The 22985-nt window shown below is 36.6% G+C and overlaps 2 protein-coding genes across 4 annotated transcripts; one reads left to right on the top strand and one right to left on the bottom strand.

Moving 5' to 3' along the window:
- Positions 1–1059: 1059 nt before the first annotated feature.
- On the top strand, positions 1060–21506 carry LOC122821884 (RUN domain-containing protein 3A-like). Of its 3 annotated transcripts, none has more exons than XM_044100180.1 (11): positions 1060–1253; positions 13134–13261; positions 13355–13488; positions 13577–13662; positions 15358–15447; positions 15962–16042; positions 16120–16285; positions 17273–17430; positions 18794–18907; positions 19270–19376; positions 20321–21506. In XM_044100180.1, the coding sequence occupies exons 1-11, from the start codon at positions 1147–1149 to the stop codon at positions 20461–20463; spliced, it is 1314 nt and encodes a 437-aa protein (XP_043956115.1). In that variant the 5' UTR covers positions 1060–1146; the 3' UTR covers positions 20464–21506. The 3 variants fall into 3 exon arrangements, with proteins under 3 accessions (XP_043956115.1, XP_043956117.1, XP_043956116.1); XM_044100182.1 differs by having other exon boundaries at positions 1064–1253; positions 13134–13249; positions 20321–21493; XM_044100181.1 differs by having other exon boundaries at positions 1066–1253; positions 19273–19376; positions 20321–21500.
- Positions 10382–11755, bottom strand: zwi (zwilling). Its single transcript, XM_044100183.1, has one exon. It carries the CDS (start codon positions 11402–11404, stop codon positions 11156–11158), a length of 249 nt encoding a protein of 82 aa, XP_043956118.1. The 5' UTR covers positions 11405–11755; the 3' UTR covers positions 10382–11155.
- Positions 21507–22985: the final 1479 nt, after the last annotated feature.

Here is a 22985-nt window from a genome sequence, read left to right as displayed (position 1 = left end):
TGCATGGTCAGAAACATATCAAACATAAATTATTATTGAGCACAGTAATTGGGCACAGTTTTTGCCTTTTCATTTAATAAAAAAGTAACTATTTTATTTGAATTTGTTTTTACAAACCTGCAGGAAATTGCTGCTTCTACTGATATTCATTATACATTTTGTACATATTTATCTCTCCAAAGTACATCAAAATGGCCATTGTTTAGAGTTTGTCTGTAAAAGTTACATTTATACTAAGTTTTTAAATCTATTTTCATGTATGACATAAATAAATAAAAGTACCCCAAAATTGAACTCAAGTAAAAGCACTAATTTAACATATTTTTACTGAAGTAAAAGTAAAAACAGAAAAAGTAGCTGTATAAAACATTACTTAAGTAAGAGGAAAATGTATTTGGTCAAAAGGAAACTCAAATACTGATTAACTGATCAAATTCTCAGTTATTTAGTGTTTAAAAATCGTCAGACAGCCAAAATATAGTTAAGTGGGAATTTTTGGTATTTTAAGGACGAAAATGGCAATATTTTATAAAAGTAAAAAAACAAACAAAAAAAACAACAACTTTAAAATCAGTTTCTTTTAATATAAAACTTATAAAACTGTCCGTGTCTTCTGAATTTTGGGTTAAAACATTTTTGTTTTCCATTTAGTAGAAAACCAGAAATTTTCTTCAAGTTAGGTACTTCACAATAAAATTACTCAAGTAAAAAATACAGTGTAGTAAAAATACTCATAACAGAGTATCGCTCAAGAGCCGTTTCTTGTGCGATTTTTGCAAGGACTTTTAAAATATTTAATTTTCACGCAGACTTGACGCTTCCACCACGTTTGGTGAATTTTTGAATATGATAAAGCCCCCAAAAAGCCAATTCATTTGGCGGAAGCATAATAAGAAGAAACGGGGCGATTACAGTAGGCTTTCGCATCGCTTCGCTGCTCGGAACTATTAATCAATCAGTCTGGTTCTCGCTGTATGATAGCATCGCAATGCGGAAGTTTGTTTTATTTTGAAGGAACTAACCGGAAGTCATTTACATCACCCGTTCTAGCTTTCCGTTAGTTCCTCTCCGTAGAGCCGCATCAGCAGCAGAGGTCCTGGCCTGGGTGTGGATCCCGAAGAGGCCCCGGGTCGGGTCCGCCGCTGGATGGAGTCCGGCTGCGTTCAGACAGCAATGGCTATGGGTCTGACATCGAAGAAGGCGTCTGCTCGGAACGTCACGGTGGAGCGGAAGAACCTCATCACGGTCTGCAGGTAGACATCACGACCTGGTCGACCTGTTTATTTATTAGCACTTCTGCTGCGTGACGGTCACTTAATAACCACTAAACATAGTTGGTAAAAGAAAAACAGTAAATAATTATAACCTTCAGAATAGTAGTTATTTTTAATAGGAGGCAGGTTCATTTTCACCTTCACAAACTGCCGTTATGAGGAGAACATAAAATATTGTAATTCTTTTATATGTCAAGACTTCACTTATGTGGATTTAAGTTTTCTATTTTCTGTTGTTGACATAGTGAGATCTATTTTTAGTTGTCCACCTGTTCAAAATGACCAGTGATGTCATTAAAAGCCCTTCACTGTCAGCCGAGCAGAACAAGGGCATCGGGAGCTTTGCAACGACTCCTCCCTATGAGAGGCCCTTCATCCGGGTTCATCCAGCCGGTGGGAGCAGGCAGTGTCTGCAAGGCGCCTGGGGGCCGCTGACTTCCAGTGACCAGAGAGGACTGGAAATGGTTCAGTCAGGAGCGCTCTGATTGCACAACTCACAAACAAAGGAGTAAATTTTTGTCAACCCCCCCCCCCCCCCCCCAAAAAAAACTCAGAAATGTTAAGATTAATATCTGATTTTTTTTGTATTTTTAAAAAATTAAAACAAGAACATTTCTGAGCTCCAAAAGTTTAAATAATTGAAAAAATTTGTGAAACTTTGAGATCAATCCCCAAAAATTTCTAGAAGAAACAAATTTCTGAGCATCAAACTTGTCAAAAATTTACAATTTAGAAAGGTAAAATTTTGAGATTAACTTTAGACATTTTCTAGAAAAATCTGGAAATTTCTGAGTCTTAAGAGTCAAGAGTCAAAAAATTGCCAGAAAAAAAAAAATCTGATTTTTTTGGAGAAAAACTCAGATAATTTGATGACTGTTAAAACTATTCAAACTCTTTAAAAAAAATTTCTAGCAAATTTCTGAAATCTCAGAATTTTTTTATTTCTTTCTAGTAAACTTTTTTACTTTTCAAATCAGAAATTTCCACATTGTTCTCTAGAAATATTTTCAAACTAAAAATAATAATAAAAAACATTTCTAAAATTTTCTGAAATTAATCTAAAAAATTTTGATTTTTTCCCAGCAAATTCCCAAACTAAGGAATTTTCCATGTTTTTTTCTAGAATTTTTTTAAGCAAATTTCTAACTTTCAAAGCTCAGAAACTTAATTGCTTTTTCTACAAGTTTTCTGAGATTAATCTCAAAATTTTTTAGGTTTTTGAGAAATTTACTCCTTCTTCCTGTTGGCCCTTTTAAGCTGTTATGCAACTCCTTTTGCTACACATTGATTAATTTTATGTATTTAATTTGATTTTGGATTTTTTGTGACATACCAACAAAAAGTAGCTCATACTCTGCAAAATCAAAATCTTACCAAGTATTTGTGGACCAGCTTTTAGTGCAAGCATTTTAGTACATTTGAAATAAGACAAAATGAACTTAGAAGTAACTTTTCAACAGGACATAGAAGCTTGTTTTAAGACAACAATTCTTTCATATGGATTTTAAAAAGTTCTAGTTCCACTGGCACATTATTGCACTTATAACATGGAAAGAACATCTTGTTTTTAGTGAAATAATCTGCCAGTGGAACTAGAACTTTTTAAAATCAATATTAAGGAATTGTTGTCTTATAACCAGCTTCTATATCCTGCAGAAAAGTTACTTGTAAGTTCACTTTGTCTTATTTCAAGTGTACAAAGATATTTGCACCAGAAAAATAGACAAAAATACTCTTTTGCACCTTTCGCAGTCTGCAACTTAAAATGTTTTTAAAATATTAGAAATTCAAAATTGTAATTCTTTAAGTGTAATTACTTCACAACTAAATAATTTTTAGATGTGAAAGCAAAGCAGCACATTTTTAACTCCATCTTCCACATCATAAAACGGAAGCTAAGAAAAAAATACTCTCAGGTAGACACACATTCAAGCATTTTTTATTCTTTTTATGGACCTTTTTTGCATTAAAGTGAGATACATGGAGCCACAACACACAACACAAAGCAGAGTATGGCTGCAAAGAAAACAAAACGGTTTCACATCGGACTTTCAACACGAACATTAGTGAGGAACTACGAACACGCTTGTTTTCAGTTTGCTCCGACCGTGCTCAGACACTTTTAATCATGTAAGCATTTAAAGACAAACAAGACGAGATAGAAATAATACTCAAAATGCTTTCTGTCAGTATTGCTCACTCCAAATTCCGCATTTTCCTCATTTCTTTTAGTGATAAACTTCTTTTAAAGGAGATGTTTTCCTCCAGGTGCGTCTGTCTGATCTTCTCCTTCGTCACATTTTCTTTTCGTTCCACTCTGAGCTGATAGGAGTTGTTACGCGATGTGGAAGCTGAATCTGCAGCCGACCTTTTGGCCGGGCGTGACGTTCTTCTTATAAATTATCCAGACACAGATACCTGGCTGCAAAAACACTAAATATTACCAAGTATTTTGGCTTAGTTTATATCACAAATGTCGTGGTACACTTGAAATAAAACAAACTAACTTACAAGTAATTTTTTAGCAAGACGTAAGAGCTTGTTTTAAGTAAATAAAAGAATATTTCACTTATAAGAAGACATTTTCCCATGTAAAAAGTGGAATAACTAATTATTTACTTTTAAAAAAGCTCCTATTTCTTGCTAAAAGTTACTTCTAAGTTAGTTTTAGTAGCAAGACATTTTCACTAGAAACTAGACAACAAATACTTGGTATGATTTTTTCTTTTTGCAGTGCATGAGCTAAATGACGTTAGTGCTTCTCATTAGTGCAGCGTGCCAAGCTTTTCTTATATCCTCATATGTGTGTATAAATGTAAAAAGTCTATTTTAACGTACAGTCAGCAAAGACACAGATTAACCCTTTCCATTCTTAATATGTTTTGTTGTGAGGGGGAACAAAAACATGGTTTCAGTTCTGCTTTGGGAAGAAAAAGTTCTTTTTTTTTTTAGGGTTTCTTGTCCTGCAGAACTGATCTCAGCTCAGTGTTTCATAAAGCCGAGTCTGCTTTAATTAGAGACACATTTACAGAGGAGGACACCTGCATGTAGAGAACGGGGCGCTGGAAACTTGAGCAAACATTTGCATCATGTCAGGGAACAGTTTCCGTACGAGGCGGGTGAAATAATCAAGATGGAAACCACGAATAATGATGAGATTCTTTTTAAAATGGAGAGTTTTTGAAACAGGAGGGTAAACATGGTGTCCAGTTGCCAGTAGCAACAGGTTTCCTACTTTAACACAGCTGAGACTTCCTGCAGAGTGAAAATCTGAGCCGAATTTCACTAAATGCTGTTCAAGCAGCAGTAATAAATGGAAAAAACGAAATGATTTGTTGCTTTCTGGTCTGGCTAAGACGTCCGTGTTGGTGGGAGGGCTGCAGGACGAGTTCTGCTGTTGCTGTGGACACGGAGAACCTGGGAAGGAATAAATGAGATAAGTGAGAAAGAAAGAAATGAAGGAAGCTGACGGGAACGACGCGGCTGCTGCAAACACAGAAAATATCCACGTTTATGCATGCTGGGCATGCTTGCTCTGCATCGTTTTGTGCATTATTTCGCCGTCAATGTATTTATCTATGCAACTTTTCTTTTGCATTCATCATAATTTGTTAGCTATTACAGCAGAGGTTCAGTAGGTTTGGGGATCAATCATGAACTGATCAGCTTGCTCTCACATTTATTTCCCTGATTTATTATTATCTCCCAATCAAAACGTTGTCGCTGCCCATCTGACGCCCCGATCCGTCTGCACCTCCGCCCACCATGAAACACTTTGCTTTGACTCTTCTTCAGAGGGAAATCAGGAGAAACAGAACCTGCTTTGGTTTTTTGTTTTTTGCTTTTGGCTACAAGAGAGCAAAACTTGACTTTTTGTGCCAGTCCAGCAGTGCAGGAAAAGGGAGTTTCCTTTGCGATGAGTTCGCCTGCAGTGTCATCTGATCCTGCTGCTTAGGCCAGGACTGAAGGGAGAGAAAGAAAACAAGACAGGAGAGAAGAAGAAAGACGTGAGGAAAAGAAAAACAGGTCAGCGGCGAAGCAAAGCAAAAGGTTACACTGCAAAAACACAAAACCTTACCAAATATTTTTGTCTTGTTTCTACTGAAAATATTTTACTACACTTAAAATAAAACAGCAGGATACAGGAGCTTGATTTAATATTGATGAAAAATGTATTTCAGGTGAAACTTTAACTTATTTTAAGGGGGAAAATTAAGGTGAATTCATTTGATTTAGGAGTGGATCACAAAAGCACTCCACATTTTTTGAGTTTTTATTTGCAAAAAATGTTTGATTTTCCTTTTCCACTGTTTCCCTTTCAACGTAAAGTCACATCGGCTTGATTTCAATCAATAAGTCCTTAATATTTATGAAAAAGTTCAAGTTCCACTGGCAGATTCTTTCACTTATAACATGGAAAAACATCTTGTTATAAGTGAAATAATCTGCCAGTAATTTTCCATCATTATTAAGGAGTTATTGACTAAAACAAGATTTTATATCTTGTGAAAAAGTTACTTGTAAACAGAGAAGGTGAAAAGTTACTTAAGTACTGAGTAACTGATCAAATTATCATTTAATATTTAAATAGTACATAATCAGATGAAAATTTAAAGTTAAGAGGAAATTTTGGTTTTTAAAGGCGAAAATAGAGTTAATTAATGTAATAAAAAAATAACAAAATTGGGCCAAATAAATTTTTCCAAATCAGTTTTCTTTCCTGCAGGCATGTGTCTGATGAATTCTGGGTTAAAACATATTTGTTTTTCATTCAGTGGGTAGAAAATCCAGAGATTTTACTCAAGTAAGAGTAGAAATACTTCATAATAAAATTACTCAAAGTACAGCATAGTAAAAATACTCTTAAAAGTACATTTTTCAGAAAAGTTACTCAAGTAAATGTAAGTTAATTTTGTCTTATTTCAAATGTACTAAAATGTTTGCACAGGAAACTAAAGCCAAGTACTTGGTGATATTCTGTGTTTTTGCAGGATAAAAGCAGTTTTTGGCGTCTTTGTGGCTCAAACTAATTCCTGTAAGTACAGTGGAAAGGTGAGAAAGGGAGAACAAGAGCGGCTTTCAGTGGGTGCAGAGTGGGGGCTGGAAGAGGTCCAGGGCGGAGCGAGAGGGGGCACAAAGACGGCTGTCAGAAAGCAGCGTCGTTGTTTTTCAGTGTCAAATCGTACCAAGAGCATGTTGCTGCTCCACTCAAACCATTTGCATTTTTAAGGCGTCCTTCAGATCCAAGTGAGTTAGTACAACTATCTGCTGCAAAATCACAAAATCATCAGGACAGGAAGAGCTGTTTTGTAGTTTTCTGATTAATAAAAATACACATACGTAGGGTGTAAATGAGGTTATAAACTTTGACAACATAGGTTGTTTGTTTTGGTCTGATTCTCTGCAAAAACACAAAATCTTACCAAATATTTTTGTCTAGTTCTAAATTATTTCACTTGACATGGAAAGATATTTTATTATCAAAAAAACCTCTTCCAGTAGAGCTAGCACTTTTTAAAATCAATATGAAGGAATTATTTACTTAAACTCGTTTATTTTGCTCAGAAGTTGCTTATAAGTTAGTTTTGTCTTTGTACTATAAACTAAACCAAAAATATTTAGTAGGATTTTGTGTTTTTGAGGATTATTTTTAGAAGTGCAAGTGTGACGACTAACAAATATGGATCAGTTTTGCAGAAATACTCCTGCAAAAAGCAGAGGAGACGTTCTACTACACAGAGGTGTCCAAATTGTGGCTCGCGGGCCATTTGTGACTATTTTGCTGTTTTTTTTGTGGTCCTCAACTGCATGGAAACTTTATTTGTAGTTATTAGCAACATAATTTTCTTCTCAACAATGGAAAATGTCAAGCATGACACAAAATAATCATATTTTTATTTGTATTTTTTTTTTTTTTTTTTTTATTTTACAAAAACAGGGATTTTCTTTTTCCTAAATCATCTGTTGGAAACAAAAAAGAAGAAGCTGATTACAGCCAAGCTTTTAAAATAAGTGGAGCGGGGTTTATTCAGAGGTTTTTGGTCATTTTGATGCACCAAAATCAGCTTTTTATAAATTTATTGAACTTGGCTAAATATTTGCAAACGTTTTGAAAGAAAGTAACCCAATTCCTATTCATATAAGGAGCATAAAAGAAGTAGATGCCAATAACCAGACTACTTCGACATATTTTACTCAAATAAAAGTAAAGAAAAGGCATTCAAGAAATTACTCAAGTAGGAGTAAAAAAGTATTTGGTAAAAAGTCGACTCAAGTATCAAGTATCTGATCAAATTATCGATCATTTAATATTTATAAATTACATAATCAGACAAACCAAAATATAAAGTTGCGTAGAAACTTTGGTATTTTAAGGACCAAAATTACCATAATTCATATAAGTAACAAAAATAACAAAATCAGGCAAAATAGATTTTTCCAAGTCAGTTTCTTTCAAGAAAAAACTTCAGCAAAAACTGCAGGTGTGTGTCTGTCTCTGGTGAATTTCTGGTTTAAACATGTTTGTTTTTCATTCAGTGGGTAGAAAATCCAGAAATTTTACTCAAGAGTAGAAATACTTCATAATAAAATTACTCAAAGTACGGTGTAGTAAAGATACTCCTAAAAGTACATTTTTCAACAAAAGTTACTAAGGTAAATGTAACCCAACTCTGCCAATAACAGATATTTCTACCAAATGGAAAATGACAAAAGTCGGACTACTTTAAATCCATAGAGCCATTGGACATGATTTAAACTCAACTGACCTGTTTTCTTGATAATTCCAGAACAAAGTCAAAACCCCCAAACCAAATTTAATCCAGTTTTCATGGACAGCGTCGTCGTATCCAAATGTTCCCTGCCTTGATGCCGTTTGGTCGCGGCTTCCCGCCTCCCCGCCCTTGGCTCCGCGTCCTCTAGATCGTCTTTGTCTTGCGTTTTGGGAAGAAGGCTTTCCGAAAAGACGTGGTGGTGGTTCCCCTGCTGAACGAGGCGCTGCCCAGTGAGATCTTGGTCTTCCCACTGGTGATGGTGGACGAACCCAGAGATGTCGTGCTCCTTCCTCGAGAGATGGAGGAGCTCCCCATGGCCAGCTTGGTCTTCCCCCTCTTGATGGTGGTGTTGCCCAGCGTCAAGGCCGTCTTCCCCTCCGTGAAACTGGTGTTCCCCATTGCCTTCCTGACCCGGACTCGACGTTGGGGTTCGGGACTCACTCCACACCAAGCATGACACAGTCATGCAGCTCGTCTCGGAGTTGGTTGTAACATGACCAGAATGCTAAGCATGGACGGCGCGACCCCCGTGTGGCATAAAGCCTCCGTTGAGCTGGTCTACGTGGGCTTTGGAAGGCCGCATACCACCCATGCGTCCCGTGAATGGACAGAGGCAGCCGTAGGTGGACGCAGCCTATCCGGGGGGGACTCGGACAGTGGGGCGATTGTCCCTCGGACACGACGACACCGGACGGTTGAAGGAGACATTGTTGAAAACAGGACAGTCCGCGGTGACATCACTTTCTTCTCCGCCATTGTTCCCCTACAGCTTCTGATTGTAAGACGTCCCTTCTGTGCACAGCTGTAAGCGCCATATGTCAAATCAGCTGCTGTTTTTGTTGCAGAATGAAGATTGGATGTGTTTATCTTTCCCCATAGATCTGGATCTGAGGCTTTGATGGCCTAGCTTGTTATTATAGTCAACGAAAGCGATCGAAATGGCCAAAACTGAAATTCAGAAATCATTTCAGTTAATTGAAATGAATAAAAACTGTAATTAATGGGGTAAATAGAAAAAAAGGGAGCAAATCTCTGTTTAAAAAATCTCAGAGGTCTTCCAGAAAAAAACAAGGAAATGTCTCAGTTTGAAAAGTCACAAATTAGCTAGAAAAAACTAAGAATTTGGAGAAAAATTTAAGAAATTTTGTATGGAAAAAAAAACAATTAAATTTGTTAGTCTAAAAACTAAAATTTGCTTGAAAAATCTCAGAAAGTTTGAGATCAATCTCAGGGTTTTCTAGAAAAACAAGTAAATTTATGAATGTGAAGAGTTGAAGATTTGCTAAAAAAATTAAGAAATTTTGAAATTAAAAACTCAGAATTTTCTAGATGAAACAAGAACAGTTCAGTTGTAAAGCTGAAGATTTTCTAGAAAAATCTCAGAAAATTTCTGAAAACAATGTGGACATTTCTGAGTTTGAAGAGTAAAGTTTCCAGAAAATCTCAGATTTTTTTCATGGCAGATTTCTAGCTTTTCAAAAAGGAAAATTTGAAATAATAAAACGACGTCTTAGGCAAAAATAAAAAGTTAAAAATTTACCTGGAAAAACTGAAATTTTCTAGAAAAAGACTTGGAAATTTCAAAATGTCTAACTTATTCTTTCTAGAAAATTGTCGACTTTTCAAAGTCCAAAATTGTTTTGATTTTTAAAGAAAATTTCTGAGATTAATCTCAAAATTTCAGTTTTTTGGCGGAAATTTATGTGGCTCTAATCCGCCGTTGTACAATCTGAGGTTTTGATTGCGTGTCTCTGAAAGTTATTATAGTTAACTAAAACAAACAAAATAACAAAAACTGAAACTGAGAAAACATTTTTGTTAACTGAAATAAATAAAAACTGCAATTAAAGGGGAGAAACTACAACTAACTTCAACTTTATCATAACACCAAATAAAACTACTGAAGTCAAGAATTAAAATACTTTTGCTTTTGAATCTATTTATTAGCTGTCCAAACTGATGAGAAATGTATTTATTTTTTCCCCCACACAAGCAGTTTACGTCGGCTTACGGTGTTGATTAGTTGTCCAGCAATAATTGAATAAATGTTTTGAAGATGGTGTTTTCTGTTGCGGATTCATTGTAAACATAATTGCTTTTTGAATTCGCCACCTAGAAATGAACCAAAGTATAAAAAAACTAAAATTATTGCTATGACTGGTAAGAACTAAACTGAAACTAAGCAATATTTAACTATTGCCCACTCTTAAAACTAACCGAGTTAGACAAACAAAAAAATCACAACGAAATAAGCTATAATGAAAAGTCCAAAACTATCCCATTGTTTAATAACTACACACAAAACAATCAGGAACAAGCAGGCGAAGCAGAGTGTAGAGGTATTATCTTTATATGCACTATGACATTAATACACTTTTACAGTTTTGTTGTGAATACAGCTTGCAGCCGAACCATGGGAATGCATCAAAGACCCACTGGACTCCTACTGGTCCCGGCTGCACAGAACGGGGGAATTGTTCTTGTGTCGCCACATATACATCACATCACATCTGTTCAAGCTTCCCCTCCCTGCTGAGCTCAACACACCATAAAGCCTCATCGCATCACTGTTGCATTTGCATAACATCCTCTGCACGCTCTTTAACACGGGACTTCCCCCCTTTTTTCTGATTTAAAGACGAGTTAAAATCCCAAACATAGCAGCTGGTTGTGACTACTGACCTTCTAACACTGACCACACAGACACATCCACGAGCTTTTATTTGTGTGCTGGATTCACGTGTGAAAATCCCAGTAGATGTTGCTGTGCCTTTCCTTGCCCCTGATGAGGGTCGTCTTGACAACAGACACAGATTTGGTCCCGTAGGTAAAGGTCAGAGTCATGAGAGAGCTCGTGGTCTCCCCCCGTGTCACCGAGGTTTTAGCCACCGTTATGCTGTTGCTGCCCAAAGTTACTACGGTTTTGCTCCAAGAAAACGAGGATTTCCCCCAGGAGATGAACAACCTTGTCCTCAGGAACGAAACCCTGCCTTTGGTGAAGGAGGTCTTGCTTGACGAGAATGTAGTTTTCCACTCGTTGTTAGAGTCTTTTTTGGACTGCTTGGCCGCTGTGGGTGTCTTCGCCCTGGGCTCGGGGTCCCTCTCCATCTAGGTGTTCCTGCGCTTGGACGTCAGCGCCTTGCGGAAGGAGGTGGTGGTGGTTCCCCGGCTGAAGCTGGCCCGTCCCAGAGCCACGGTCGTCTTTTGCCTTTGGATGGTGGAATCTCCCATGGAGGTGGTGGTCACTCCCCTAAAGATGGAGGACTTGCCTAAGGACACAGTAGTCTTTCCCCTGGCTATGGAGGTATTTCCCACTGCCAGGGCAGTCTTGCCCTCTGTAATGCTCGTGTTGCCCATTGAAGCGGAGGCAGCCTGGATGCCAGCTATCGCGCACGCCGCATAGCAGACCCTCTGCGGTGCAGAAGGGCAAGCATGTCAAGTCAAAAAGCCACACCGAAGCCGCTGCAGCTGCCCTAAATAGATCACACCACCATGTAAAGATGAGGGGGAGGGAATTATTTGATCATGCTTTGATGCAGGCCGGTCCCTCAGAGAGACAAGACCCAAAGGGACCTGGAAGCGCGGCAGAACCGAGCAGACAGGGGGATAATTGTGTTGTTTTCATGATAACAAAGCCGGAGCATTGAAGGGGGCGCTTTGTGCAAGCACACAGGACAATTGGGGTGACCTCAGTATGAGAAGATGGCGTGGTTCCCAAAAAAGAAAGAAAGAAAGAAAGAGAAAAGCCCTCCTCCCTGCTGTTGTTTAAATACAGTACTACGTTTGTCTGCTTCAGTACAGTATAGTGCTCAGCTGCATGGGGCGTGCAGCACAAAACCCTTAAAATTGGAGTATCTAACGTTTATAAAACGTTTTTTACATGTTCTCCCTGTATTAACTAGAAGCAACCAGTAAGACCCAGGAGGCGGGTCTTAGTGCTGTCAATCATGCTATTCTCTCTCCCTTCCTTTCTGCTATGCTGCAGCTTCTTGCAGACGGCTAGCCTGCTAGAAATGCTAAGGCTAGTTAGCATAGCCACCAATAATGCCGGATTAACTGCTTTCCTGTAACAGTAAGTTATTTCTCCGCCATTAGCACATGTAGCAGCGAGTACATAGATTGAATGACAAAGTTAAAGCCCTCCTCCTGACTCTGATTGGTTGTTTTTGACTGGAAGCGGTGTATTTCTTCAGACAGTAATAGTAGTACTGGGAGGACGTGGACGAGGCCGATCTTGTCGCAGATTATCTGACTCATAACAGTCATGGGGAATTTTAACAAATATGTAAAAGAAACATTATTTATAAAGTCCCATACTTCAGCTTTAACCTGTAATAGATGCAAAAAAGATAGATAGCTAAACCAGCAATGGTAAAGTAGCAGCTGGTTAACGGTAGCCTTGACCGCGTCGAGACAGAAAGTCCCGAGAGGGAAAAAAACAACAACATTAAACCCATTTAATAGTGGTGCCGCAACAAAATTGTAGACCTGTGATTAACACATTAATACGGAAGATTAGGGTCACTGAAATAAAAAAATAAAAAAGTCAGAATTCTGAGATTAAAATTTGATTTTAATTCAAGACATTAAGGGTCTTAATTTTAGACAAATTTAAGAAAGAAAATTTCAGAATTTTGAAAAAAAGTTAGAATTCTGATATTAAGATGAGAATTCTTTGGAATTTTGAATTTTTTTCAGAATTCTGAGAAAAGTCAAAATTCTGAAAAAAGGTAGAATTCTGATATTAAGATCAGCATTGCGAGGGAAAAAATGTCAGAATTCCAGAAATTATTAGAAGTCTGTAAATAATATTTGAATTCTCAAAAATGTCTGATTAAAATGAGAATTCGAAAAAAATTCTGAATTCTGAAAAACAAGTTAGCAATCTGAGATCAGAATTGAAATTCTGAGAAAAAAACCCCATAAATTCTGAGATTAAAGTCAGATTTTAATTTAAGACTTTAAGGATCTTATTTTAGACAAACTCAAGAAAAAATGTTTGCTCGTTGCTTAAAATGTAAATGTTTTCCCTTTGAGTTGCTGTTCTGTTTCCTAACTCAGTTTTGTTTGTCTCTTTGTTTTTCAGATTTTCTGTGAAGACTCTTCTAGAAAAGTACACAGCAGAGCCTATAGATGATTCATCAGAGGAGTTTATTAACTTTGCTGCTATTTTAGAGCACATCCTCAGCCACCGCTTCAAAGGTAACACAACAGGTAACGTATGAAGAAAAAAAAACAGTGTTGCCGTGACGACATCCCGCAGTCTGAGCAGAAATAATCCCCTGCTGTGTTTCAATCTGTGCACAGGTTCAGGGAGTTGGTTCAGCTCCGATGGACAGCGCAGTTTCTGGGAGTACATCCGGCTGGCGTGCAGCAAGGTGCAGAACAACTGCATTGCCAGCATCGAGAACATCGAGAACATCAACACGTCCCGAGCCAAGGCGAGGACTTTATGTGTTCACAGGCGGGAAGGGGTTCTGACAGAGAGAGGGCCTTCTGTTCCCGCTGACTTCTTCTGTCGTCCCACAGGGCCGGGCGTGGATCAGAGTGGCTCTGATGGAGAAGCGTCTGTCTGAATATGTGTCCACGGCTCTGAGGGACACCAGAACAACCAGGTCCCATCTGAATTTTTATTGTAAAACTGAAAGAAAAAAACAAAAAAACAAACAAAAAAAACAGTCTCTCTGTTTTGTGCACCTCTCTGACTGATTTAACTTATCACTGCAAAAACACAAAATCTTATCAAGTATTTTTGTCTAGTTTCTTGTACACTTAAAATAAGAAAAAACTAACTTACAAGCAAGCTTATTTTAAGTAAATAATTATTCAATATTGATTTTTAAAAAGTACTACTTTCCCTGAAAACAAGACATTTTTCCCATGTTATTAGTGAAATAATCTGCCAAACTTTTAGATCAATATTTATAATAATTCACTTAAACTCATTTTGTAAGTTAGTTTGGTTTTATTTCAAGTGGAATAATATGTTTCCACTAGAAACTAGACCAAAATTACTTGGTAAGATTTTGTGGTTTTGCAGTGATAATTGAATAACACTGTAAAGACGACATTTTATGCTTCCTTGAACTGAGTACTATAGATCTATGGGCTTTACAAAACATTTTTCCCACAAAATCATTCTTAGATAATAAGATGTTATTCTGTTCATTTCAGAGTTCTATAAAAATTACCCTCTTGTCACTTTAAATCCACTGGCCACACCCCCAAACTCAATGTTTATACTCACAGTTTGAAAATGACTGCACACAGATGCCCAGTTATACAATTGATCAACTATACGTAGATCTTTGAAAAGCAGAAGTAGAGCCTCCTGCACAACCAACAAGAATGAAGAAAGTGGTTTTCTGGCACCAAAACTCTTGTCATTTTTAGCAGCTATTATACTCCATATAGAGTGGTAAAGTCACATGAAATTTACATAATATAATAAATAGATTTTTATTTATTTGATTTCTTAATCTGGGAATTGAGTCAGAATTTTGTACCACAAACAAGCAAAGCTGGTGTGACAATAAAAAAATCCTTGAAAATCAGCTGACCAAACTGTTGGAACTCAGAATAGGTTGCTAGGTAACGGGAGTGTGCTTCGCTGGGGTTGCTAGGTAACGGCAGTTTTTGGAATGGTCTATATTCCAGATGCCAAAAAACATAAATTTACTTCTATAAAACATCTGGGTGTTTTTTTAGGTGCGTGGCCTGTTTTTGAAAACAGCTGGAAGTAGAAAAAGCTGCAAAATATGAGTTATCGTTTTATTGGTTTGATCGTATACAGACAGATCTGTTGACTCCACTCAAGGTTTTTTTTCCTTTTGCATTTATTCTTAACAACATAAATCCCTGTAATAGTGAAGATTTTTTTCATAGATCTGTTTATTTTCTTCACAATTTATTACAAATCAGTTTTATAATTCAAGCCAATTTTTCCATTGTTAAGAAGACCCAATATATTTTTATAAACCGCAGTGAGGATGTTTTAGGTTATTCAGGATATTAAACAAACCTATTTAAACTTTTGAACTTGAAGAAAGATACAAAAAAGAACTTCTTAAAAAAAAAAGGTTCCTGTCAAGTTTTCTGGCATTTAGCAAATAGAAATAATGTTAGTAATTCTAAACAAGCTAAAACAAAAAATGTTTGGTCAGATTTAACTTCAGACCGAGAGAAAAAAATGTATATATGTCTTTTTATTCAGTGGATTTAAATATCTGGTTTCAACCGTGGTATGAGCATATGTGTTGGTATGTATTGAAGTTAAAACCAAATTAATTCTTAATTTGTTTGTCCAACAGGAGGTTCTATGATGATGGAGCCATCATGCTGAGGGAGGAAGCTACCGTCCTGACTGGGATGCTGATTGGACTGAGCGCCATCGACTTCAGGTGAGGTTTCTCTAAACATCAGGTTTTTAGTAGAGGTGGGTAGAGTACTAAAGTACAAGGGCAAAGTTTCACTCAAGTAACAGTAAAAAAGTGTTTGGTAAAAATATTACTGATGTACCGAGTAACTGATTAAAACATCAAACATTTGATATTTAAAAATTGCATCTTCACACAGTGGAAAGTTTGGTTTTTCGGAGACCTAAATTAAATAATTTCTATAAATAACAAAATCAGGCAAAATAATTTTTTTTCCTAATCAGTTTCTTTCAACATAAAACTTATGAAGCTTTAACAAAAACTGAAGATGTGTGTCTGTCTGGTGAATTGTTGGTTACTCCAGTAACAGTATAAATACTTCATAATAGTTGCTCAGGTAATAGTAACTCGATAACTTTTTTGTAAGAAAAAAGTCCTAATAGTAAATTTTTCAAAATGGTTACTCAAGTAAATGTAACTACCCAACTCTGGTTTTTATTTTTGACAATCTGGTTGTAAAAGAGCAACTTTTGTGCAGTTTTTGCTTGAAAGGAGAAGCTCTGGATGGGAAATCCCCAGCTGTGATTGACTACACGCCGTACCTAAAGTTCACACAGAGGTAAGACTCAGCCAGCTGATCAATTCACTTCACCAGTGATGTGTTTTAACTTTTTAGTTTGCTTTCCTGCCATGTAGCTACGACTACCTGAGCGATGAGGAGGACCGCCGTAGCGTGGACAGCAGCAACAGCGAGGAGAGCGTTCCCGAGCATCCCTACATCCCTCTGGTGACCGACGAGGAAAGCTGGAGCAACAAGTGCCGCAAGATGGAGCAAAGGTTTAAGATCGTCTACGCCCAGAAGGTGAGCAGGGCTCGTACGATTAATCTAATTAATCAAATTAATCAAATTAATCAAATTAATCATGATTAATCAATTATTGAAGTAACTGTCAGCTAATTTAGTAACAGATTAATTGTTAGATATTGTTTTAAAAAAGGCCATTTGTTGAAAGAATAACAGTCACTAGGCCAAAACGGGGCAAAAAATATATACATTTTAAATTTAACACACATGTAAATATGTTTGATCTACGGAAGAGGATTAGGGCCGTAAACAAAAAAATTTTCCCAAATTTTGACTTTCCTCAAAATTCTAACTTTCTCTCAAAATTCTCAGATTAATCTAAAAATTGAGACTTCAGTCTCAGATCTGACTTTTTTCCTAAAAATTATTTTTTTTCTTAAAATTCTGACTTTTTTCTCAACTTCAGACTTTTTCTCAAAATTGTGACTTTTTTTCCTCAAAATTTTAAGTCTTTTCCCAATTTGTTTTTTTCTGAAAACTCTGACTTTTTCTCAGAATTCTTATTTTAATCTCTGAATATTAAAATTGGAATTTTATTTTTTATTTTTTCTTCTGTACGGAGCTGCTCTAGTGGGATAATTTTAGCTTCACCTGGTTGATATTCTGTAAAAAAGGAAAAAAGTGTCCTATTCAGCACTTTCTGCTATTCAATTATTAATCGCTTATTGGTAAAACAATCAACAGAGGTGAGCTTTTCATATGTTGACGCTACAAGTACTTTTTAGCTGTAGATATATCTTTGGTTACAAATAAGTGTACACCTTTAAATAATGCTATGCTATTTCATTTTAGGCAAGAAAATGTTTTTTCTTACTTAAAAAAGAAACTATGTATTTTTAATATTGTATACCTGGTTAAATAAAAAACCTTTTTTTATCCAGTTAATTATTAGAATAATTGATAACTGAAATAATAATTGGCTGCTTTGCTAAGCTTTCTTCCCTCCAGTTTCCCCTCATGTAGTTGTGGCTTTGCATTGCGTAGGGGTATCTGGAGGAGCTGGTGCGCCTGCGGGAGTCGCAGCTGAAGAACGTGGAGACGGAGAGCAAGCGTCTTCGAGCGAAGGTGGAGGAGCTGACACTGCAGGGTCAGCAGGAGAAGAAGGAGCTGGAGGCCATCGTGTTGGAGCTGCAGGCACAACTGTGAGGAATCACAATCAGATAACAGAGTGTGCGACTTAAACTGCAAAAACACAAAATCTTACCAAGTAATTTTGGTCTAGTTTCTAGTAGCTTTCCAGGAAAACATAGGAGCTTGTTTTAACTTATAAAAATACATTTTTCTCTTGTTATAAGTGGAGTAATGTGCTAAAGGAACTACCAATAGTACTTTTTCATCAATATTTTAGGAATGTTTGATTTTAAACATGCTCCTATATCTTCTTCAAAAGGAACTTATAAGTTATTTTAGTGTTATTTTAAGTGTGATGAGATATTTGCATTAGAAACTAGTCCAAAAATATTTGGTAAGAACTTGTGTTTTTGCAGCGTACTGCCGGGTTGTCATTTGCTTACTTCCTGTATTTCTTCTACAGTTATTCGGCTATGTTCACACAACAGTTCTTGATGCTCAGTTCCGATTTATTTTTTTTGCCTGGTCATTCATACTACTAATTTAACCTGGCTGCAGTCAGACTTCTTTATGAACTTTTCATGTTCCCCAAAGCGATTCTCAGAAGAAGCACACAAACGTTCTTCTTCTGCGCCATTCATGAATAGATTTTTTAAATTTGTCCACCAACGAGAGCTGACAGTATCGTCACAAGATCATAACAAGATGAAGGAAGCTAAAATACTTTAGCCTCTCAACCTCAACTGTTAGCTAAGAAATGTTGGTGGAATCAACTGACTCACTCACTCTTTGGTTACCTAGCAACTCAATTCTTCTTTGGTTACCTAGCAACAGCCTGCTGAGTAACTGGCCCAGCAGCAGTTTAAGGTTCCGCCTCATATCTGCCTAAAAAATAAAAAGCAACAGGGACTGAAAACTATGAATATAACAGGAAAGATCCTCCCCACAGTGTGGCAGAAGTTCAGAAAATTAAAACAAAAATACAAATCAATAATTATCGATATTGACTGTTATGAAAAGCTCATATTGTGATATGTTTTTCAGCCCAAAGTACTGACTGCAATTTCCATAGAGAAGTCTGTTTGGATGTGTAGTCAGAACCAGGACCTCTTTCATAATCTCATAACTATTATTTTCAGCCATTATTTAAGTATGGATTAACCAAAAATGTGACATGACAATCGAATATGTATCCGATTTAGCACCACATACAAAAGTGGAGCAGATCTGATTTGTTTTTGGAGCTGAAAAGATCAGAATTGGGCCATTCGGACTGAAAAAGTTGCATTTGAGCCAAAAAAAAAAAAAAAAGAGGCAGATTTGGGTCGCATTTTCCTGCTGTCAATGGATTCTTAGATTTTTGTCACTTTTGGCATCCCGTCCTTACATCTGTCATGCTGGATACTTCTCAGTAAAACCTTTTGCTCCCTCCAGCTCCGCCCTCATGCCTTGTGACTCCTCCCATCTGGCTAAAGATCTCGCCATCCCACTTGTCAACCAGTGGTCCACCATCACAAGCAACCAAGGTGATGTCAAGCTGTTCCGCAGGTAAAACCTCTTTGCACTGTAAAAAAACGTTTCTGGATGAATTCATTAAAATTATTTGTGACTTCACAGCAAAAACACAAACTCTTTACTCTTCAGTGTAGTTTCTAGTAAAATATCTTAGTACACCTGAAATAATACAAAACCAACTCACAAGTAACTTTTCAGCAAGATATAGGAGCTTATTTCAACAATTTTCTAAAAAATTATTGACTCAAAAAAGCTCCTATATCTTGCTGCAAATTTACTTGTGAGTTAGTTTTGTCTTCTTTCAGATATTTACTAGAAACTACACTAAAGTAATTGGTAAGATTTTGTGCTTTTGCAGCGTTATTATAGCTTATTTTTTTGTGTTTTTCGTCAAGGAGGAGTTTCCATAGCCTGGATCAACTTTCTCCTCAGGTCAGTCTGAACTCCGACTCCCAGAAGACGGATGGGAGGCAGAACGGAGATGCTGCCTGGACCTCAGCAGGTAAAACTCCTGATGCTGAACATTTACAATGCATTCTGTTTAACATTCTGTGGGGCAGTGCTCAAACTCAAGATATAGGAGCTCATTTTTAGTCAATAATTCCTTAATATTGATTTAAAAGTTCTAGTTCCACTGGTAGATTCTTTCACTTACAAGACTTTTTTTCCTTGTAAAAATCTGACCGTCAAACCAGTACTTCTTCATCAATATTATGGAATTATTCACCTAAAACAACAACAGTATTTAGCTGAAAAGTTACTTGTAAGTTAGTTTCATCTTATTTTAAGTGTACTAAGGGATTTGCACTAGAAAAATACTTGGTAAGATTTGTTGTTTATGCAGTCTAATCTGATATATCACCAGGATGTTGAGGTTTTAAATGTTAGACTAAGAGCTTATTTTAAGTGAATAAATTCCTTAATATTGATGAAAAAGTATTTATTCCATTGTCAGATTATTTCACTTATAGCATGAGAAAAATATCTTGTCATAAGTAAAATAATCAGCCAATGGAACAAGTACTTTTCATCAATATCTAGGAATTATTCACTTAAAATAAGCTCATATATCTTACTAAAAACTTACTTGTAAGTTAGTTTTGTCTTATTTAAAGTGTACTAGACCAAAAGTACTTAGTAATTTTGTGTTTTTGTTGTGTTAACCAAAATATAGGACAGTTATAAAAATAATGATAAACTAACTTCCTGATGATAGAAATTAATTTATAGAATAAATAAACCAATTTTGACAAACTCCACATCTGTAGTAATGGTAAAATAAAACCCTGCTGCATTTGCATGCCTTGGATCGCTGTATAAAAGCCTCATAGTAGTAGCCACCCATGCTTATATTTGCACAAAGGGTGACTTCTTCCCACTGTACGCTGGTTTGCGTAGGCAGCATAAGCTATTCACAAACTTGGGATTTTCTGGTGTTTTCTGCAGGAGAAGACAACACTCCCTCCATGCTGGGGCTGTGCGGCTCACTGGCCTCCTTACCAAGCTCCAAGTCTTTGGCGAGCCTGAAGTCCAGCGAGTGTTTGGTGAACATCAGCACTGAGCCCAGCCCTGCGCTCTCTCCCAGCTAGGAGCCCCAGAGCAACAACTTAACCGCCCCCTAACCGATGCTGCGTTGACCAAAACCTGCCACATTCCCACGTTGATGAAACAGAAACAGGAGCTCCAAGGCATCACATCTGGATTTTTACGTTGCAGGAAGTTCTTTTTTCCCTTATATTCTGTTATTTCACATCAACCCACACATCCAAAAATCATGAAAAACATCTGTTTACCTCTTCTTTTTTTAATATCACTATCATTACCACGGCTTTGTCTGTATTTGCCTGTTTTGTTGAATTATCGTTTGAGAAGTGTAACCAAAACAGCACAAGAAGGTGATTTTAAGGGTAATATTAAGACATGTGGATGTCAGGATACACTCAGCAGTATTTTCTAAATAGCATGACTGAATGAAACCGGCTGAAAATCCGCTGACAGTGCATTATATTCTGGTTTTAACACAACAAACATCTCCAGTATTCATAAGGTTTTATACAGCTATAAGCTGCTGCATAGGTTTCATTTTGATTTTGACCAGCTAGTTTTCAGTACAGCAGTATTTTCTTCCCACTTGTTTACAGTTTGAACTTTTCTGTTGCAATAAACTGTCTTTTTCCATTATTTGTGTCTGAGCAAAAATATCTGCTGAACATTACTCTGGTTCCATCTAGTGGTAAACTTCTATATTGTTTGAATCTTTCAACCACACGGCAAAATTTCAACCACACTGCAAAATGATGTGGTCAGAGACCGCACATCATTTATTTTTCCATTATAAATGATGGAAAAATCATTTTTAATGATAAAATAATTTATATTGCTATTTTCACTCTGTGGTTTGTTCTATAAAGTACCTATTTTTTATTTAGATGAACAAATTCTGACTATTCTTTCTTCAAAATCGCTGAATTTTCCCATTTTCCCATTCAAATGTTCGAAAGTGAAGCCGGTGAGGCAGCAGCGACCCTCTGAGCCTCACCTGATTGATCCACCTCTCACTAACTGCACTGGCTGCCATTCTATGAGACATGCTTCTCCTTTCTGTACGCCGCCAAATAAATGGCTAAAAAACATTTATTGTATGAACTGATCTTCCATAATTTAGCTTATGTATATAATGTACATTGTTTCTTGCCACAAACTGTGTGTATATGTTTTGTGTGCTGAGGAGCGATCAGAAACGGCAGAGAACAGATTCGAGGTGAGGCAGGCAGTTCTCTTGCCTCATGGCAGAGGGCGCCACACCTGTCCAGCTGAGCTAACATCAGCTGGACAAAGTTTTCCTAAGTACAATGTTGCTCATAATGTTGAGTTTCCATGGATTTAAAAAACTTACATGATTTTACCACAACGAAGATTTGAGTAAGGAGTTCATACTCCATTGTTTTCCAAAATCAATGTGCATAATGGTTAAATATACAGCCTCCTGCTATTTTGAAGAGTTGATTTTATTAAAAGTTTATATTTCAGATGGTCAGTGTAGGAATCGAACCCATGACCTTGGCTTTATGAGTACCACGCTTCAACCAACTGAGCTAACCAGCCACACATAATCTTGTGTCTTCGTCAATGTTAGAAAAACTTACATGATCGTGACAAAATTATTGAAATGCAAAAGTTTTTCAAAATCAATATTAAATGTGGTTTAATTCAAAGCCTCATGCTATTTTGGAGAGTTGACTTCATGAAACACTTCATGATTCCATTGCCCAGCATGGGGATTGAACCCATGACCTTGGCTTTATGAGTACCACGCTTCAACCAACTGAGCTAACCAGCCACACATAATCTTGTGTCTTCGTCAATATTAAAAAAACATACATGATCTTTCTACAATGAAGATTTGAAGAAATGCTGTAATGTTTTTCAAAAACAACATGTTTCAAGGTGTATTTTCCGGCAAAATTTTATTTTGAAGTGTTGATTTTATTTTCCACCTTTTTTATTTTGGAGTTTTGATTCTGTTTTACAACCTTTTTTTATTTTGAAGTTTTGATTTTGTTTTACAACCTTTTGTTATTTTGAAGTATTGATTTTGTTTTACAACCTTTTTTATTTTGAAGTATTGATTTTGCTTTGCAACCGTTTTTATTTTGAAGTATTGTTTGTCTGAAAGGCTTTAGATGATCATCGACCAGTAAGGGAATTGAACCACTTACCTTAGCGGTGTCAGCGCCACACCTGTCCAGCTGAGCTAACATCAGCTGGACAAAGTTTTCCTAAGTACAATGTTGCTCATAATGTTGAGTTTCCATGGATTTAAAAAACTTACATGATTTTACCACAATGAAGATTTGAGTAAGGAGTTCATACTCCATTGTTTTTCAAAATCAATGTGCATAATGGTTAAATATACAGCCTCCTGCTATTTTGAAGAGTTGATTTTATTAAAAGTTTATATTTCAGATGGTCAGTGTAGGAATCGAACCCATGACCTTGGCTTTATGAGTACCACGCTTCAACCAACTGAGCTAACCAGCCACACATAATCTTGTGTCTTCGTCGATGTTAGAAAAACTTACATGATCGTGACAAAAGTTTTGAAATGCAA

Source organism: Gambusia affinis, linkage group LG19 (assembly GCF_019740435.1).
Source record: "Gambusia affinis linkage group LG19, SWU_Gaff_1.0, whole genome shotgun sequence".
In the NCBI taxonomy this organism is placed as follows: domain Eukaryota; kingdom Metazoa; phylum Chordata; class Actinopteri; order Cyprinodontiformes; family Poeciliidae; genus Gambusia; species Gambusia affinis.
The sequence above is the reverse complement of the archived record's forward strand: the minus strand, read 5'-3'. Positions and strand labels throughout refer to the sequence as shown.

Bases quoted from the DNA above. Each gene is read 5' to 3' on its own strand.
- LOC122821884 (XM_044100180.1), top strand. From the start codon at position 1,147: ATGGAGTCCGGCTGCGTTCAGACAGCAATGGCTATGGGTCTGACATCG. The intron at 13,262-13,354 runs GTAACGTATGAA...ATCTGTGCACAG, and splicing joins CTTCAAAGGTAACACAACAG to GTTCAGGGAGTTGGTTCAGC. The intron at 13,489-13,576 runs GCGAGGACTTTA...GTCGTCCCACAG, and splicing joins TCAACACGTCCCGAGCCAAG to GGCCGGGCGTGGATCAGAGT.
- zwi (XM_044100183.1), bottom strand. From the start codon at position 11,404: ATGGGCAACACGAGCATTACAGAGGGCAAGACTGCCCTGGCAGTGGGA.